General features: G+C 33.7%; 1 protein-coding gene across 1 annotated transcript in view; it reads left to right on the top strand.

The window, feature by feature from the left end:
- The window catches only part of LOC150095268 (uncharacterized), a 302,954-nt gene that overhangs the window by 124,042 nt on the left and 157,090 nt on the right, over window positions 1-21,822 (top strand). The window contains exon 8 of the mRNA XM_090410345.1: window positions 7,439-7,495. Coding sequence (XP_090266471.1) covers window positions 7,439-7,495 — 57 coding nt within the window. The remainder of the gene's footprint in view (window positions 1-7,438; window positions 7,496-21,822) is intronic.

The following is a 21,822-nucleotide window of genomic DNA, read 5'->3' as shown; positions in this document are numbered from 1 at the left end:
ACTTTAGTAAATCAAGGGTTTCAATTAATGTTACATTTGTAAATGTATCATTAATTGAATGATACATTCGTAAATGATAATTTGTAAAAAGTGATATTAAAACTAATAATTATATCTGAACTTTTTAAGATACGGTTTTCTAAAATACTTTTTGGTGATCAGAATTTTTAACAAAGGAGGGAAAACTGTTTCTTTTGGCCATGAAATGACTTTTTTCAAATGTTTTGTGATCTGAAGATGCTGGATATAATACCAGCAAAATATCAGCAAATAAGTTAATAAATATTATTTTCTTATTGTTCTGTATTGTTTCAATACTGAAAATAAATAACTTTGCCTTCTAAATGAAAGCTTCATAAGAAATAACTAAAAGCATAACTATTTCAAATCACTTATGAGACTGAGAATGCTAAATAAATCATACTTTACTGGGCCCATTTCTGTATTAGCTGGAGAGCAATAGTTTTTTTCAGTGTTCAACTGACTAAAATCCCATATGGATTACTGACTATAGAAACTTCACTTATCTCTCTTTTAATTGATATCCTCTGTTTTCCATTTCTAACTCTTCTAATTTCTGTCAGTCTTCATATATTTGTAAAATGCCTTCATACTTTCATAAAATGGCTTATTAACTTTAAATTAATTCATGTTTATATTTTTAAATTGTGAGATATCTGAATTATAATAAAGATATTCTACACATGTGTATATATTACATTTGAATTAGGAAGTGATGACTATTTTGGGATGATATCCCTTATCACCCTTAGGGATTGTTATTAGCAGTTTTATACCAATGTTTAGGGTAAAAGCCCTAATGTTTCTTTGAACTAAATTGCTTTCTTGAAGTCTGTGATTTGGCTTGACATGCGAGACTGCAGTAGTAAGCCATTTTTGCTTTAAAATGGTAGGAATTAATATGGTCTCTCACATGCTTTGTTTTGGAAGGCTATGAACTCTGTTTTGAATTGTTAGAAATTCAGATTCCCAGATTATCATGTTCTCTCTGACTCTCTCTCTCAGTCCTGATTCCTTGGTTTGTTGTGGTATTATTATGCTGTTAGTTTTCACCATTTCTTAGATAATGTTATGGTAAAAATTAAAGGATCATTAAAAGTTAATTTTACTACCCATCTTACTCAGTAGCTAGCCTTATTGGCTGAGTGAATAGTTTCTGTTCTGGTTACTAGCAGGCTGCAGATTCAAATCCCTGGCATGAATGTCACAGACTTTAAGTGGAAAGTGATTCATCCAGTGTGAGATCTGTAGTGGCTTGAGAGTTTCTTGTTTGGTCTTGAGAGCTGAGTTTTTAGCATCTAATCTTTGACTCACCCACAGTGCATTAATGTGATGTGTTTCCTACTTTTTTTTTTTCTTTCTTTTTTTTTTTTTTTTTTAAATAAAAGAAAATTCATCTCATACACTAAATTTAAAATAAACGGGAACTAGACCCTTGTTACACTTTTTATAGTTTGTTCCATATAAGGTTGATTCCCTGTAGCAGTATAGCTCAGAAACTTGTTGATGCTACTCATATAGGTCACTGGAACCAAATGAAGATGCTTTCTAATGATTGATACGTGATCATATTTTCTTGGTGACCTGTGTAATGCTGTTTCACTGTCCAAATTTGAAACATTCACACTACATATACAATATTAGAATTTTGGGAGGTATTACTGTACCATAAACTGTCACGTACAAAATATGGGCAGTACACAAACATAGTGAAATAAGTTCAGCTTAGATGAGATCAACAGAAATATCCTGAATTGTTTTAATGTTAGCATAACTAATTTCATCAAAACTACAGAGAACTTCAGGTATAAATAAAACAAAATATAAAGAGGCAGACTAAAATAGTTAAAGGATTACTTAACTTGGTGTCAGCAGTATTATGTGGTTATTCAAATTAGTTGTGCACATGTTCTGAATGCCTCAAAGTTGTGCAGTGCCATATTTTTTAGACATTCAGATAAAGTAATGCTGGAGTTCATATTCACATATATATGTTTTCACATGATCTTAGTGGACTCCATATTTTTTCTTGCCCTGTCATAACGGTGTGCTAAGATTTCTGATGCATTTAGATCACTCCATGAAAAATCATTGGATTAAAAATTAAATTGAAGCTGCATAATTTTGTATTTTGGCATGGTTACCCTATCCTTTAGAGCAGTGTTTCTCAAACTTAGATATCCACGTACCCCTTCTTAAATTTTCATTATTACCAAGTATCCCCTTACCAAAATAATAAATAAATAAAGTATATTTCATTGTAAATGTCTATTTTATTTGAATTTATATGTTCAAGTAAACAAAAAATATGATTTATTTTTAATAGAACAAAATTTGGAATAGGTTCCTCTTCATTTCCCGTCCATGAAAATCCACATATCAAGTAATTCATATCATACTTACGAAGATTTTTCATCTTCTTCGTAGTTGTAGTTGTAGTTTTAGTTGGTTCTCTAGAGATGTCAGACGACACACCCTTATCAATTTCATTTGATCCAGATGCAATATCAATGTTTTCTTGTTGCTTACAGCTACTTGTATTTGCTATATTGCTCTCTTTTGTGGGTTTTATAAATCCAATCTTTAACCAATGATCCATACTTAAGAATTTGAAAGCTAAAAAAATTACCGTATTTACTTGAATATAACTCGAAAATTACAGCTAAAAAATCGTGGTGCAAGATATATGCAGGGATTTCAGAAAAAAAAAATCTGCAAACAGCATGACTTACCAAGAAGCTCCTACTTGCTATTGCCACTTTAGGCATCGAGAACAGTTTCCTTGTGTGCATCGTCAATCATCTACTCAAATAACTTCATTCTTCTTTCCCATTATTTCAAGCAAAAATTACCAGTAATTTACAAGACTTGAGATATGTAAAGCAGCTATGAAGAGGTGCATATCATTGGTGCGGTATTAACAAAAGATTGTGCGAACCAAAGACAAATTAGCATTTCAACATTTGAGTTGAAATACTATATAAGATGATATATATGATATAGAGCATATAAGATGATATTCAAAGTTAAAAATTGTCTAAACCAGGAGTTGTCTTGTACTCATAAAAATCCGAATCTCTGAATTAGGTGGTGGAAAACATCGTCAATGATCATTTGATTCCTGAAGTAATGTTCTGTGCAATATTATGTTAGATGCATGTACTTTATTCTGATAAGCTTTTGCATGTTACTATACTGATATATTAGCATATTAATATATTTTGTATATAAATATTTGTATTTATGAAATTGAACACCGGTATAAATATAACGAAGAATATTACTGATTGTCTTTCCCAGGAAGACAATCATTCATAAATTGCAGTAAAGAAAATATCTTGGGTGTTTGTTATGCCTACATTATATTAAAGTAAAAGTAAGAAGCTGTTAGCTGTACGTGTAAAATTTGTAGGCATCTTTATGGTGTGTATAGCTCTAAATAAACATTTTGAAAAGAGAATTGTGGGATTGTCTTATGTATTAGTCAGCTTATATATGTTGATTGTATATTTCTAGATTTTTTATTTTATTTTATTTATTTATTTTCATTTTTATTTTTTTTTTATGTTCAAGGTGTGTACTGTTTGAATTTTTATTTGCATTTTCAGACACTATTTTTTTTCAAGATGGCAGCCATTTGTTGGAAGTTTTTCCACTTCAAAATATAACCTCAAAATATTAGTAAAGTTTATATGTAATGTTGTAAATATCTAATCAGATTACACAAGTTAGATTGTCTCCTTACTTCTAGATCATTCTACCTACCTCTCTATAGACTATGACCCTAACAGTACACAGATCAGAACACTCAATACTTCTTGGCCTGTAGAAGTCACAAACAGACAGACTAAAACCTTATAACTCGATCCCCTCCCCCAAATATATGGACTACTACCAAAAATCTGCAAACAAATGTGCCATTATGTCCCATTGTGGATGGCATTGATTTGTGCACCTACAATTTAGCCAAAGCACCCACACAATATACTGGCAACTCACTTTCACACATTAAAAAAAAAAAAAAAAAAAAAAAAAAAATCTCACCTCACTTTAAAGCCAGTATAGAAAACCTCACACTCCAACACGTTGACATAATGATCGGTTTTAATATTTCCTCTTTATTCACTAGCATTCCCCACTCAATGTTACCTTAGACCTCATCCAAGCCCTGTTTCAGTTCACCATGAACTTGGGCTATTTTGTTTGGCAAGGAAAATTCTACAAACAGATAGATGAGATAACCATGGTTTCTACTCTGGTCAACTTCTTCATGGAGACTTGAAAGAAAAAGCCTGCCTTAAACTTTGCCTCACATAAACCCATTTTTTTTCTAAGGTAATCTATTCCCAGAATCCAGTTTATCTTACAAAAGGAAAACAACAACAGTCTCCCATTCCTAGGCACTCTGATTACATGCTAGTCTGGATATCTGGCATTCTCTGTTTATAGAAAACCTACAGATACAAGTATATACATTCACCAACAGTCACCCCCCCCCCTCCCCTAACAATATGGGATTATAAAAGCCTTATGCAACAGTGCAAAATTTATCATTTCTAACCATATTCTCAACACTTTTTTAGCCAATGGCTACAACTCCCAAAAACCAAAAAATATTAAAACCCTGTAACTGCATTCCCCCCCCCCCCCCCCCAACTCCTCCCTCAGAGCAGAGATTACTCATCATCTATCACCATTCTTTATATCTGGGGCACATCTAAAAAATTGACAAAAATCCTAAAAAAATACAACCTTACAACAACTCACAGATTACATAAAAAAATTGGCATCTCTTACCTGTTCCACCAAAGACCAGCAACATTCCCTAGATCTACCAGGTCCCTTGTAGTTGCAAATTGTCCTGCTATGGCCAAACAGGACAGCCAATATCTGAATATCCAAACACAAGGACTACATCCAGTTTCATCAGTACACCACTCAGGACTTGCTGACCATGCTTTGGACACCTATTACAGGATATGCTGGAAGAAGGGCACTCTATTACACCGCAGCAAATACAAATATGAAAGGCTATTCTTCGAATCTGCCTCAGCTCTGAAAAACTTTCCAAACCTCAACAAATTTGGATGCGTAAAATTGTCCCAAATTTGAGAAGCATTCATCCTAAGATAGTCAATCCAATGGCCAAGACTATGCAATTTAGCCTTGTAGAGAGTGCTATTTAGGACTCTGGGCCAAACTTTGGTTGCCTTTCTTCGGCTTCATTTGTTTAGTGTTAGTGCCTATGTGCACCTATTGTTGTTTTTTTGTGATTTCTGATGATGGCAATATAACATTTTTGAAATATAGGAAAGTATTAATTAAAGTTTTTTTATAATTAAAATTTTAGTCTATGTTGGTATTTCCGAAAAAAATAAGTATGAGTAACCAATGTACATATAAGCCTATATACCAGAGTTGTAAATATCCATGCGTATCACTATGAGAAGTGTAGTAGATTTTTTATTTTTTAAAATCATTTGCATGGATATTACAAATGTTGCGACCCATTTGTGCAAGAAAAAAAAAATACTGTTTTAGAATCATTATGAGAAATTACTCTGGATATGTTGAGAAAAATGTTCAACTTTAACAGCCAAGATCAGATTGGACTGACTTTTACTCCTAGACTTTCCTATCATAATTGCATCACCAATGTAGCATCTTCAGTATTAAAAAACAAAAAAAAAACCTTGACATCTGTTTTTGTTTCTTCTCTTCTGTCTAGCAGTTAACTCTGTAAAAATCTCAAACCCACCTAACCTTGAAATAATGCTCTCACATTTGTGTGTGTGTGTGGAGGGGGCTGCATCTAAAACTTTAAAAAAATTTGATACTATTCAGAAGAAAGCAGGTTGATTGATTAAATACTTTCTCACAAGATTCCCTTCAACCACTGTCTCACAGATTGTTTATTATTGTGTCTATTCTGGAGATATTTCCATAGGTATTGTGCAGAACTAGCATCCATTATGCCTCCTGTTTCCGCTAAATCTACAATAACACGAGCAATAGCTGCCCAACAATCCTTTTACGGTTGAACTCACCAAACCAGGCATTCCAAGTCATCTTTCATTCCATCTACCTCATTTCTGTAGAACAGCCTTACCCATGAAGTATTTCTTCAAGGCTACAATCTTCATCTCTTTAAGAGCAGTGCCCCACTGAGGTTTGTCATTGATAAATTAGTTACCAGAGCTCTGGAGTAAGGCATTCTTAGAGACCTACAGTCCTAATTTTTATGACTTGTTAGAACAAAACTTTTGTGTGCCATCCATATTTTTGAAATTTTTAATTATTATTGTGGAGCTTTAGGGTGGTTGATAAAGATTTCATAAGGTTCTCTAAATTTACACTCATACCAGATTTTAATATGATAAATATAGAAATATAGGCCTAAGAAGGTGATTTGTGAAACAACTAAATTGTTAATTGATTTTGTTCAGTAAAATCAGGTTTCCATTCAGTTTTATGTTTCTTTGTCAGACAACATTGCAATGATTAAGTTGCATGCATTGTGAAGTTACTAATATGGTCACCACTGATTTTTTAGCAGATAATTATAAACGGATACGGATAGTTGGATATTCGTTTATATTGAGTGGTGCATGATAAGGAAAAGACTGTTCTGGAGAATCTTGAAAAAGCTTAGAAATTGAGGAAAGAGTCTGTCAAAAGGATCGAAGATGATAAAGATTATGTGAAACTTTAAAATGAATCTATTCTAGATGTCTTGAGTAATTACTTTGATAGACTGTTAAATGAAACAAGCAGGGATAGTATGGTTCTAGAAAACACTCAACAGGAATGCAATCATGAATACATATTAGTGCTTGAAGTAGAAAAACCTGAAATGTGGAAAGGCAGCTGGAGTAAATGATATTTGACCAGAAATGCTCAAATATTGAGGTATAAACGTTCTGCAGTGGCTATACTGCATAATTCAGAGGATATGGTCAGATTCCAGACGGTTGGAGTTGAGCTCCCATAATTCCCATCTATAAAAAGGGGAATGAACTTAATCTGAGAATTTCATCTTAACCTAACATCCTCTAAAATTTCCCAGAAACTAGTTCTCCCCACCACAAAAGTGAAGAACCACCCTGATAATGCATTTATCAGATGAATTAAACTCTCATAATCTGAGATTGCTTTGATGGGATTATAAATGGCAACATCACCCAAATCCATTTCATAGCCAAGTAAAAATGATTGATGTACACTAATTGCACTATATAACGGAATAAAACCAATTCACTGCGTTTTGTGAGACATTATTCATTTCAACTGGTCTGATATATCAGTCATATTTTGGTATCTCTAATCCCTAATTTTTATGGTGTCTTAGATTTGATTTCATGTTATTACTCTCACTACCACTGTAATACTTAATAATAATATTTATATTTTCTTTTAGCCTGCAGGTGTACGACACAGACCTAACCTTGGAAGCCTGAGCAAGCGTGAAACTCCTGTGAGTATAATGTGCCTGCTGTTCACCAATAAATCTTTATTCAATAAAATAAAACTAATAATAGCTTCTTCATTAGATATTACAAGTCATTTATTTCCTTAATATATTTCTGAAAGGTTTTTAAGTTAAATTTAAGTATTAAACTACAGTCGAACTTGGTTATAACAAGCACTGGAAAACTGAGAAAATTTCCTAGTTAAAACCATTACTCTCTATATAAGTGAGTTAAATTCACCTCCTGTTTTTTTTTTTAATTCTTAGAGAGGAAAAAAATTGCATACCTAGATATTACTTCTATGAATATGCTTGTATAAACTACAATATGTTTAATATTATGCAATTTATTTGTCCATAATTTTAAAACCATATATTTAATACCAAACACATTTATTTCTCCATAATTAAAAAAAATACTAATTAATAATAAACATAATTTCAATTAGTCTTTTTATTTATGAATCTTAAAAGTGGTGTTTGTTTGTTTTAAAGATTTCATTTTGATATTTCTCACTTCCTTCAAAAAAATTGACTGATGTGTCCATTCCATCCAATATTGATATAGATTCATTAAATTTCTGTTCTATTTGACTGACTAGATGTAGAAGTACAAAATCCTTTCAAACTTTTAGACCCGTTGGTTCTAAAAATGATGTTGCATTGGGAGGCAGAAACATTAACCTAATGTTGGACAAATTTTCAATCTGGTGATGTGCAGGACAACTAAGAATAAAATACTTTTCATCTTTTTGAATAGTTCCTTATTCCAGTCATTTAACTACTGCTGAAAAATATCTGAAGATATTCTGAAAATATCTGCAGCTTTTTTGTTTGCAGTGTAATCCACAAGTTTCCATATGTTTTTGAAACACTGAAGTTTTAATGATTTTTCAATAGCATTTTTTTTTTTTTATCAGTTCATGTCATATTTGCTCATGAACACCATCAAGTCTTTGATTTTTCCCCCATCAACATGTTTTTTCCCTTTGAATTTAAATGTATTGTCAGGGGTCAAATTATAAAAAAGTAGTTTCATCAGCATTGTGGAAGTCTTCATCACTGACACGTCTCCTGATATTTGCCCAAATCTGGTCAATCCATTCATTTGTCATTATTGGATCTACAGATCAATATTCTCCACTATTTTTTGCATAAATGATGCTGTGTTTGTTTTTAAATCGATCCAGCCAATTGTTACTTACAAAATCATTGTGTTCAAATTGTTCAGCAAATTTTTCCACTTTGAGTCTTCATGATCAGAGTGTCTATTGAGAATCCAGCTTCTCTGTGTAGTGAACCATTGAAGCAGTGATTCATTGACATGGGTAAGTTCGCACTTTTTAAATTTTTTTTGTTTCGGTTATGTTGTTTTCCAGTGCCAATATGTAAACATCTTTATTCTTCTACAGTGTCGATACTGTTGAAGAAAACAAAGCAAACTTTTTACACTCTTCAACATTTTTCGCACCTCATTCTAATTTGTGAATAATTTCAACCTTTTCATGAATCGAGAGAAATTTCTTTTAGTAGACATGTTTCTTGCTGAAGAGTTTGTTTTTAACTGATTTTATAGTTTGTTATTACTATATGACACCTCTAGGGAGTCCGAAGATGCATCGAGGGAGGGCACCTACTCTACAACTCAGTTCACCAACTACGGTGAACCACATCATCTACACCAACACCATTAGTATTTTCACAGACAAACATAAACATCCATGCCCACGACAGGATTCGAACCCACATCCTTTTGTCTGGAGAGTGGATATGCTTGATCAACTAGGCAGGCAAAAATTCTTCTTCCCACGATAAGAATTGAACTCAATTCTTTTCCAATTGAAGGATGCAATGTACTGTCCTTCTTCCTATTGTGCCACGGAGGCATAGTTTGTGGCAGTATTTGGGTAAAGTGAGGAAAAACTAGACACCAGAGAGATAGGTAGAGTGGGGATGGTTCCCAAAGGCAGAATTAAGTTATAAACTGGCCTGTAATCTGCAGGTAGTCACAAAAGCCAAGTCATGCCTTTTTGTTTTTGCCTATTTCAAGAGCTACCTGAGCATTTAAGAATGTTTGCATAGTTACCAAAACTTGTATGGTATATCTGTTTGGTATACGTCTTATAAAAGTGAAGAATTCTATTGGGAATATGCATAAATGAAAATCATCGTGGTGGTAAAAACTTTCTGTATTTCATTTTCTCGTTATAAACGTATTTCTCAACCCTGCTTTGTTCTTATTGTTCTTTATTTAAAACTTGGCAAATTGTTGTAAATGGTCGACTGCCACCATTTATTTATTTCTACTAGATCTTATTTCTCATGCTCTATAGTAAAAAAAAATTATTTGTTTTATGATTGCACCAGTTAGACTATATATGGAGTGCGAGATTATAAGATTTTAAGCTAAAGACAAAACAGATATTAGCATCCCCCGTTTATGTTAACCTTTACCGTTAATTAGTTGTGGCTTGATTATTGATCACCTAAACTTTATCTTATGCAGGTTCGCAATTTTCATGTTAGTGTATTGACAGAATCATTCTAATGTGTTGTTCACATTAGAATGATTTAATTAGAAGCATTTAATTAAATAAAAGAGGAATATTTGCAGTTCGATTTACATTAACATGTGCGTGTGTGTACAGTTTATTACAATTCTTTGCTATTTTTAGTTCTTCATAATTCAAATTTAGTTCTAATTTATTTCCTTAAAGCTAAATCACAATCTAAGATTATTCTGCCAGGCATATATACACAGACAATAAAGCATGCCTTGAGTAAGCTTATTTCAGTATCAATTTACATTATCTTATTGTACCCATAAACAGACACTCTTGATATACAACACCTTCTTCAGAATTATCACATGCATAAGTTCTTACAATTCTCATTCAGCACTACCTCTTATGAATTTTTGTTCACACGAAGGTGCTCCCTGCTGGCTTGTTCTTGAGTTCCCACCAAATTTCTTCCTTGTCCTAGTTGTCAATTATTCCATGCCTATAGGACCCTTAACATGGCGGCAATATGCATCTTTCCTTTCGATTTCTGACATCTGACCTCATGTGGCATCAGACCCAGGTAGATGACTCAGAAACCTACGACGCTTCTCTTTAGATTTCCGACAGTGGGTCTCATGTGTCAGCAGGCCCAGGTAAGAGAAGGTTAAAATCCTGAGACCTACAATGGTTCTCTTTCAATTACTGACAATGGACCTCACATGGTGCGGACCCAGGTAAGAGAAGATGAAACCCTAAGACAAAGTCCTTCTCGACATCTTGCCTTATATATCGGCCCAGACCTCTGTTGTATGCATGTGCATGCCTCTCAAAACTTCCATATATGGTCACGTATTGACATCTGACCATGATGACGTCATATTTTGTATCTCTTTTGAAATTTCTATATATGGCAATTCTTAGAATTCTTCACTATTCTTAGAATTAGACATGAGTTAACAATGTTTACATGATGACATCATGCATCACATTATTTTAAGAAAGACTGATGATTAATTTATTACAATTACAAGATTATTACAAACAAAATAACATTTCTCTAAGTACATTCCCTTAAAACAGGCATGTCAAACTAGTTTACCTCCAAGGACCAAATTAAGAATTATACATCAAGCCGCAGGCTGCAACAGAAACAAAATCTAGAAATAAAGAGGAAACAGATTTTTTAATATTAACATTAGAGTATATAAATACAAAATACAACCATGTTACAAAAATACATACAAAATATAAAGTTTACATATTTAATTAAAATTATACATATCTTTTTTTGAAGAAACTTAACAGCATTTTTCATTAATGAAATCTTCAAAATTTGGTTAAATTTGTTGAGTTGTAGTTATTTTCAATATTGCTTGCACATGCTGGCTGTTAATCGTGATCTTTCTGCAGTTTTATTATTCTTTAAAGTTGAAAATTGTTGTTCATATAATATTTGCTACCAAACATACAGTAGATAAAATACACCTAATTCACTTAACACATCGGGGTATCGATGGATGGACTGATAAATAATTATAGAAATTTGGAATTCCAACATCCATATATTTTTGTTTCAATACGAAATCACACTGAATTTCGATTAATTCCAACTGTAAATTGTCATCAACAGTTTCAATATCAATTGACAGAGGAGAAGTAAATAGGTTAAACGGATTTTCATATTTCTTAAAATCTAAAAATCTTCTTTCAAATTCATTTTCTAATAACTTAATTTGATTGGCATATTCTGAAAATTTCAATTTCAGCGATTTTTGTAGTAATGACTGACAACATTCAAAATGGGATAAATTTTCTTTTTGAATTTGTTTTTGCCAAAGTAATAATTTCTGTTTGAAAATGTTGATATTGTCAAATAACATAGTAACTACTTGATGTTTGCCTTGTAGCTTAAGATTAAGTTGACTAAGGTGACTTGTAATGTCAACTGAAAAAGCCAGGTCCTTTATCCGTTGATGATTTTTTAATATTTCACATTCATTATTTTTCGATTCTAAAAAAATGGTAATTTCATCCAGCAATTCAAAGAATCGCTATAAAACTTTATGACTGGAAAGCCATCTGATTTCTGGTAACAAGGTAGATTGCTATATTCACTTTCTGTATCTTCTAGAAAGTTACTAAACTGGCAATGATTATATTCGTGCCCACGTGCACGAATATAATTTACAATTTTACTGACATTTTTTAGGACATGTCCAATATTTAAAACTTTGGAGCATAGTGTTTGTTGATGAGTAATGCAAAGAAAATGTTGAAAATTATTATTACCTTGTTCTTTGCATTTTTCTTTTATTAAATTTGTAACAACTCCTTTAACAACACCAGTTATGGCAGGAGCATCATCAGTTGCAAGACTAACTAGCTTTTTTAACGGTAAATTGTCATCATCATCAAATTCCTGCCATGTACCTTCAAGGGGTGTACAGGATATGATAGTACTACATGAAAAATTTGCATCGTTACTAACTTCCTATTTACAATTTTCTTCCAAATCAGTCTGTTACTTGTCAAAACTAAAACATTATTAGATCTTATATTTCTATCATCTAAGGCACTTTGTATTATATCAATCCACCTATATCATGGTCTTCCTCTGGGTCCATCTTGGCAGAGAACACTTGTTTGGCTAATCTTTCCTCGCCCATTCTGTTTAAGTGACCATACCACCTGAGGTTAGCTCTGCTAACGCATTCCAGGATGCTGACAATGTCAAGTTCTTTCCTAATGTCATCGTTTTTAATATGATATTGCATTGATGCCATTTGTTCACACCTCTAATCTTTCTCAGGATTCTCATATCTGCGCTCTCTAGTCTTTGGTCAAGTGTTTTACTTCTGACCCAGCTCTCAGATCCATAAGTTAAAACTGGTTTGAACACTGTCTTGTACACAGCTAATTTAGTGTTCCGACTAATTTCTCTCTTATTCCATATGAATTTATTCAGTTGACTTCCTACCATACCAGCTTTGTTGATTCTATTGTCTATTTCCATATTTAATTTACCATCTTCACTAAAAATCGTGCCTAAGTAGCTGAAATGTTTTACTTGTTCCACAGATTCTCCATTCACAACACAGTTGACATTTTCAATGATTCTGCCTATTTTCATTATCTTTGTCTTTTTATTGCTGACCTGCATACCATATCTATTACTACAGTTATTTAATTTAGTCAGGGAATCTTGCAGACTTGTAGTGGATTTATTTAGACGTATAACATCATCCACATAAAGCAAAGAGCTGACATTAACAACTCCAATTTTGATATCATGTTTAATACCACTTTCCTTCATAATGTGATCTATATAGATAATAAATAACAGAGGGGATAATGTACATCCTTGTCTCACACCAGATTTAACATTAAACCATCTTCCTGTACTTCCTTCAATTCTAACTGCTGACTTGCAACTCAAATAAAGACTAAGTATTGCTTGATATAATGCCCCACTGACACCATATAACTGTAGTGTATTGAATAACTTTTCTCTTGGCACCTTGTCATATGCCTTTTCCATATCGACAAAACTTAAATACAGATCTTTGTTATATTCCCATGCTTTCTCAACTAATTGGCGTAAAGTGAAGATCTGATACTGACAGCCTCTATTTGGCCTGAATCCAGCTTGTTCTTCACCAAGCTTTTCTTCCACAATTCTTCTCGAATGTTCCTCAATTATACTGGCATAAATCTTGCCTGGAACACTCAGTAGGGAAATACCTCTGTAATTCTCACATTCAGTTTTATTTCCTTTTTTATATACAGGTACTATTAGAGCTCTGCTCCAATCATTGGGAATTCGTCCCTCTGTCCAGGCATTCTGAACTATGCAATGCAGCCACTGTAAGACTTTTATACCACCATACATCAGCATTTCTGGTCGAATATCATCTACTTCTGCTGCCTTTCCACATTTCAAGCCTTTGATGGCTTCAAGTATGGATATGTATTCCTGACTGTATGCCTGTTTAGTGTTTTTTACCACAGTGCTGTTATCACTGCTTGTTTCATTTAGCAAGTTTTGAAAGTAATTACTCTATACTTGAAGGATTTCTCTTTCCCCCGTTTTCATGTCACCTTTATAATCTCTAAGTCCTTTTACAGCACTCTTTCCTCCATTTCTAAGCTTCTTCAACAACATCCAAATGTTTTGCCACCTTCTTGATATTTATTTTCTATGTTCTTTCCAAAGTCCTCCCATGACTTTTGTTTAGCCAGTTTTACACAGTGTTTAGCTTTCTTACATTTGTCTGTACATTTCTTAGAGAATATAGCTTTCTCTGTATTCTCTAAGAGCACCAGCTGACTTATTTGCCAGGAACTTTGCATATGTTTTCTTATTTTTCTTCACTGCCTCTTTAACTTCCTGTGTCCACCATGGAGTTCTGATTTTTCTATTCTTGCAGACAGCCTCACTACATGCCTCTCTGGCGGAATCAATCGGGGTTTTCTTCAAGGTTTGCCACTGAATCTCAAAGGTTTGGTTCTTGTTCTCAAACTCTTTAATCTTTTTTTTTTTTTTCAATGATGTTTGTGTATTTTAGTCTACAGTTCACATCTGAGAGCTGCTCAACTTTTATTCGCTTTAAAACTTTCTTACATGTCATTCTTTTCAATTTCAAATTCAGTTTTATCCTGCTCAAGACTAAATAGTGATCGCTTTCAATTTCAAATCCTCTGTACACTCTGGTGTCCTGCACCAGGGAGAAAACCTCACTATCAACAATAACATAGTCAATGAAACTTTTCTTATTTCTTGCCTCTTCTCTCCATGTGAATTTTGTGCACATTTTTATGTTGGAACATGGTGTTAGTAATAACCAGTCTATGTCCTGAGCAGAAATCCAACAGATATTTGCTATTATTATTATCTTTGCTCTTTTCTCCAAATTTTCCGAAAACATTTTTGTTTATTGAAATAGCATATTGAAAAAGCATTTGACAAAGTTAAAAGAAACGTATTATTTAACATATTAAAAGAAAGACAAATCCCAAATAATATCCTAAAAGCTATCACAAGTATATATGAAAATAATCAAATACAAATAAGATTAAATCACGAGCTATCATATACAAGAGAGATAAACCAAGGGGTCCGACAGGGATGTCCCCTCTCAGCAACTCTTTTTAATATCTACTTAAATGAAATAATAAAATGGAGTAAAAATTTACATCAAGGAATTAAACTTTCACCTACAGTTAACTTAAACACTCTCCTCTTTGCAGACGACCAAATAATAATTACAAATTCTGAAGATAACTTACAGAAAGCTATTTTAAATCTAAATGAGATGTCCAAAGATTATGGTATGATGATATCAACAGAAAAATCAAAAACTATGGCCTTTAAAGGACAAGATCCATCAAGAACTAAAATAGTAATAGATAACAAGATCTTAGAACAGGTGAATTCATTTAACTACCTAGGATGTATGATCACTTATGAAAATGAAAAAGATATAAACATAAAAATTGCAAAATATTTAAAAATAACAGGAGTAATTAACTCTATATTTAAACCAAACCTAGTTCAAAAACAAACCAGGCTAAAAGTATACAATACATTAGCCCTACCGGTCTTAATGTATGGAAGCGAAATCTTGACAATAAAACAAAAAGACAAACAAAGATTAACAACAGCAGAAATGAAGTTTATCAGAAAAATTGCAAAGTATACTCTATTTGATCACAAAAGAAACGAAGATATTATGAAAGAATTAAACCAAGAACCAGTAATTGAAAAAATTAAAAAATATAAACATAAATGGATGGAACACGTTCAAAGAATGAAAATAGAAAGATTACCAAAACAAGCTTTAAAGTAAAAGCCATTAGGAAAAAGAAAACCAGGACGTCCTCTTAAAAGATTCAACGATGACTTCTAAGGCCGGAACAGGCCATACTAGGCCTAAATCCTTGATACGTATGATGATTTTTGTTTATCTGACAATCACTTCCTACTCTGCTATTTAGATCCCCAACAACCAACTTTTCGTTTATTGTCGTGTCAGTAGCTTTCTCTAGAGTTTCAAAAAATTCCTCCACTTCTACCTTAGTAGAGCCTTCTGTGGGACCATAGGCACAAATAAGTCTCATTGTCCAGTTCCCCATTCTGATATTTTCCCACATCACTCTACTTGAGACTGCCTGCCATTCAAAAAGATTAGCCTCATATTTAGTGTTGAATACTATGGTTACCCTCTTCTTTTTCTTGATTGTCATTGCCTGAATTTAACATTTTGTATTTATTGCTCAGAAAGATATCACCAGTTTTGGTCTTTTTTTGTTTCAGTCACCCCTATTATGTCGATCTGGTACTTATCTAATTCCTCAGCTAGCTCCATTTCTTTGCCATTCAGGCTTCTTAGTTGATAGTACCGATCTTTAACTCTGGTGATGTTGAGTTGGGGTGTGCTTTCAGATTTGTTCCAGTAACTGACTTTTCGCTGTCACCCTGGCAAAAACAACGGGGTGGGGCTTTATTTTACTGGGTTATGCCCCAGCCTGCATGAAAGTTTGTCATGTTGTACCATCATTTTGTATATTGGTTTAAGGATACAATTTGGTTGGCTAAATCCCAAATTGCCATCCCATCCTCGTTCGTTCAGTATCCAGGTAGATACCCAACAGAGTGCACCACGAGAAGTTGAGGATTGGACATTAGGTCAGAAGCCCTGGTTGGTTCTCCGCATTCCTTTAAAGGCTATGTAGAGGTCTCCTCTCAGTTATACAGCTTTGACCTTTAAGCACCCCAAAAAAAAAAAAATAAAATAAAATAAAATAAAAATAAACATCTAATGGACTATTAATGATCAATTGATCTTTTTCTTGTTGTGTTAAACTTTTATACACCATTACCCCTGCTGATGTAAGTCTTAGGATGAACGAAACTTGTCAGGTTTTTTATTCTTTTATTTTTTATTGCTTAATAAACATGTGGTCTCTTTTTCCTAGGATATTCAGTTATGTTATGGATAACACGAAATCAGTAGTTATTTCACTCCAAAAAGGTGGGCTTCTCTTCTGCTCCAGATGTCTTTCTTTGCCAAGTATGTGTTTCTCACTACAAATTCCAGATCTGTCAGTAATATTTCTAAAGCATCCAAATGCTTTAGAACTTAAAATTAGAACTTTAGCAACGTAAAATTTTTGGTGTCATTTAACAAACAGCATTCAGACTGATTAATGTTCCATTTTTATAAACTCTCTCTCTCACACACACACACACACGCACGCACACACACACACGCACACACGCACCCATATACAGTAAAACCCCTTTTTTACTCTTTCAGGAGACTGATGGAAAAAAGCATAAATAGCAGGAAATGTAAAAAACATTAAAAAAAACGGCTAAAAGATGACTTTCTGCTAGTATGTGACTTTACATACTAGATTACAAAATTTAATAACTGAAAATAAACTCATTTACAATTACTTACATTTATCTATTTTAAAAAAATCTTTAATTGTTGATTGTTTTTGCTTTTTCTACACTTTTATAAGTTCCACCTTTTATTCACCAGTAGGGACAGTAGGTTCTCGATCACAGTCTTCTTCACCAAGGTGGAAAACCTTGGTTGGAAAGGATGTCTTCTACACTTGGTACCATTGACGTGATCACACATCAACATCGACATCAAGATTGTCTTAAAATGAGGGTGACTCATCCATCACATACCAGTTGTTGAGCTCTGACATATCTTCTTCTTCCTCCTGTAGTTGTTCCTCCTCTTCCACAAATATAACTCCTGTCTTCCGGAAACAGTTGGATATGGTTTCAGGAGTAATATGCAACCATGCTTTGGCCACATAATGCATGTCATCAAGGATTGATATGGCCATTTGTTTTGGGTCCATACCATTATCATGGATAAACACAGCCTTTTCAACAAGCATTTTCTATATTTCCATTTAAATTCATGGATGATGCCCAGATCTAATGGCTGAAGCTCACTTGTACAATTACGGGGAAAGAACACTAATCTAATGTTTCTGAGCTACAGATCTTCAGGGTGTGCAGGACATTTGTCTAGCAGTAGTAGTATTTTGTGGTGATTTGCCCCCATTTTAGCATCCAGAACATGCATGGTGTATGAGAAGATGCTGCTGTGCTGTTGGCATCATACTTAGTAGGCAGATTTTTCACATTCTTAAAACACCTTGGCTTTTTAAATTTACCAATTACCAGTGGAGGTAATTTTTCTGATCCATCAGCATTGACCATGAGCAAAACAGTTACCCTCTGCTTGTTGAGTTTTCCACCGTGACACATCTCTCCTTTAAAACACAATGTTTTACTTGGCAGAATGTTATAAAAGAGCCCAGTTTCATCAACATTGAAAATATATTTTGGTTCGTAGTCCCGAATAATAGTCTTTAGTTCATGTTTCCACTAGTTTACAGTTTCCCCTGCAACACTATTACTTTCTCCACACACTTGATTATACACAATATTGTGATGAGTCTTGAAACGATCAATCCATCCATTTGACACAGTAAAACCATTAATCCCCAACCGCGCAGCAAATTTAAGGACTTTTTCTCAGAGTATAGTACCATCAACTGGAATACCCAGCGCACTCATAGAAACAAACCACTCTGCCACAAGTTAATACAATTCATTGTATGTCGATGTCCGGATATATTTTCATTTTTTTTTTGACATAGCGCCAGATTGCTTTCCATTGAGTTCATTGCTTGACCTGTTTTTCACTATCATGTTCAAAGTGGACATGGAGAGTCCAAGATCTTTTGCTAACTGCATACATGTTCTGGCATGCCAATCTACATGTCACAGAATTGATGTCTTTTCTTCTACCGAAATACATTTTCTGTCTTTTTTTCGCCATGTTACTAACATGGATCATCCACCCCTGCAACTTCAAAGGAACTATCACATGCTAAATTACCAGAAATTCTCCAATATACTACATGCTTCTGAATTGTGACTATGAACACTAACAGTACAAGCTAGTGAAGTGATATTTCACGAACTGTGGTTTATTCACTGATATCTAATATTCATGAGTAACAACTTACTTGGTAGAAGTATGAATGTGATTTCACAATTTGTGTACGATCCTTGTTTACAATTTTAATACAGCACTATGAATGTGAAATCACATCACAACATGCTATGGGTGCCACGAGCTACTGGCAGTTTAAAATTACTGATATGAAAACTTCACGGTATAAGTTCATACTGTGATTAAAAAATCACTGTATCGCTCATCATTGCTGCAAGCGTGCAAGTCACCGTGGTGGCAGAAATGAAACTACAGCTGAAAGCAACGCCACCTGGGAACAGAAATGCGCAGATTTCCGTGGAAATCGATTTGAAAATCAGTGTTGCCACCCAAGAAAAAAAACACAAATCACGGGAAATAATGTCCACATCAAGTTGTTAATGGTGGGAAAACAATATATCATAAGAAATAGGCCTTAAGACGGGACCGATGAAAAATGACGTAAATGGCAGGAAAACATAAAAATGGGGTTTTACTGTATGTGTGTGCGTGCGTGTGTGTGTGTGTGTGTGTGTATATATATATATATATATATATACACACATACGTATACACACACATATATAAAAGGAGAGGGAGAAGTTGCTTTCAAGCTAGACAACAAATGGATCGCTAGCAGTTTCTCGTGTGCTTACAGGCTTAAAAAAAAGTGAAGGAGTAGTGGTGCTCCCCTCTGTGTTCCAGGTATTTACACGGTTCCTTGTTCTTGCAAATTATCTTATGGTCAAACTGGGAAATCTGTCTGGAACACTAGAAATACATTTGCCACCATAACTATGGTCAAATCTTTAAAGGTGCCCGTGGCATTGACTATAAACAATAAATTACATCATAACCACAGTAATTAACTTTAAGGAAATGAAAGTACAGATATTTCGTACTGAAAATAACAGTACATCATCAGTCTGTAGAAACAATTTACCAATTAAAAACTGTTGCCATGTGGAAATTAATATTAATAAATAATATTATTAAAGACTATTTTTTGATGGTTACATAAAATAAGAATCTCCCAAAGTTTTGGGATAGAGAGACAATCGTTCCAATTCAGACTTGGCCGATGTAAAAGGGCTTCGCAACTTTTTTTGAAAAGGCATTCATATTTAAACCTGCTTCTGTGGAGAAGACGAGCTTCATCCCACTGGATACTATGTTTAGTGTCAATACTGTGTTGTGCCAGACCAGACTTTTGAAGTTTCATGTATTTGATATAATAATGATGTTTATTAATTCTTTTTTCCACAGAACGGCCTGCCTGCCCAAAGTATGTTAGATTACATTCACAGGGTATCTGGTAAATGCCAGCTAATGATAGAGGTGACAGTTTTGTAGATGGCAACAGATAAGAAATTTTGTTGATAGGAAAATATGTGGGATGATATGATGAGATGATACTTTAAAATTCTGCCAATCGGTCAGTGATGCCAGAAATATAAGGGATTGGAACCCTGCAGTCTGTTGAAGAATCTTGAGGTGTTGTAACTTTTTGTTGGAAGAAAACAAAAATAATACACCGCAGCAAGTTTAAATATGAAAGATTATTCAAGGAATCATCAGCAGCTCTAAAAAACGTTCCTAAAATCAACAAATTTGGGTGCATGAAACTACTCCAAATTTGGGAGACTTACATTTTGAGAACTTCAGCCCAACTGCCAAGACAACCAAATTAGCCTGCCAGAGGGCACCATTAGGACTTTAGGAACCATATTAGTTTCTTGCTTTCTTCCTCATTTGCTTTTGTTAGTGCCTGCATGCACATACCATATCTTTATGTACCTGAAGATGGCAACGTGATGTTGCCGAAATATAGAAGTTATTTATTAAAGTTACCTTTAATTAATATACTTTATATGTGTTGTTAATTCCGTAAACTAATTACCAGTTATGTATGACCAACGTATAAGCCTTGCTACTAGAATTGTAACTTAATAGTCATTATCTGCTGGATTTTATTAAGGTTGTAACCATTAAATTCCACTAACGTTTTGATAGTGAGAAGTTCTTGTTGTGAGCTTGAGGGAGCACGCATTATGTGCTCTATTAATTAAAAGACTTGATAACACCAATTTTTTGAGTGGTGTGAGGATCAGACTTTTGATGAATGTATCTGCTAGTAAAGGTAATTTATCAACTAGTGTTTATTTTCAATAAACACTAGTTGATAAATTACCAGAGACTGTGCATGTAAAATTGTTGATAGGAAGTTTGTAATGTAAATTTTTCATGTAGTACTATCAGATCACACCCCTTGAGGGTATATGTCAGGAATTTGATGATGATATATTTTGCATGTTGGAAGAATGATCAAGAATGGTAAACTACCAACCTTTTCTTTTTCCATGGTAAAAGTGCAGGTGAAGGCTATTGATCTGTTGTAGGAGAGTGGTAAGTTTATTTTCAGAATGAGGCCAAACAGCAAAGACATCATCAGCATAACAAAACCGATGAGAGGGTGGGGATGAATAGACGAGAACAAGGTGTCTTCCAGATGGTTCAAAGATGTCCCTCTGTTTCCACCTTTGGCAAACTGTTTTTTGATTGTATTTATTCCATTAAATCTAATTTACTAGACGTTTTATAGAGGTGCATTAGACATAGTATAATGTTTTAAATAATTGCTTCACACATATATTAGAGAAAAGTAAGTAGAATTTATTACTCCAATATATTTTGCTCAAAATATATAGGAGTAATAAATTCTTGTCAAAACTCCAACATTATCATGATCTGATAATGTTGGAGTTTTGACAGGTAACAGATTAATTTGGAGGAAAATTGT

The sequence above is a fragment of the Typopeltis vanoorti genome, chromosome 20 (assembly GCF_054136105.1).
Source record: "Typopeltis vanoorti isolate ZY-2024b chromosome 20, IOZ_Tvanoo_1.0, whole genome shotgun sequence".
Taxonomy (NCBI): domain Eukaryota; kingdom Metazoa; phylum Arthropoda; class Arachnida; order Uropygi; family Thelyphonidae; genus Typopeltis; species Typopeltis vanoorti.
The sequence above is the reverse complement of the archived record's forward strand: the minus strand, read 5'-3'. Positions and strand labels throughout refer to the sequence as shown.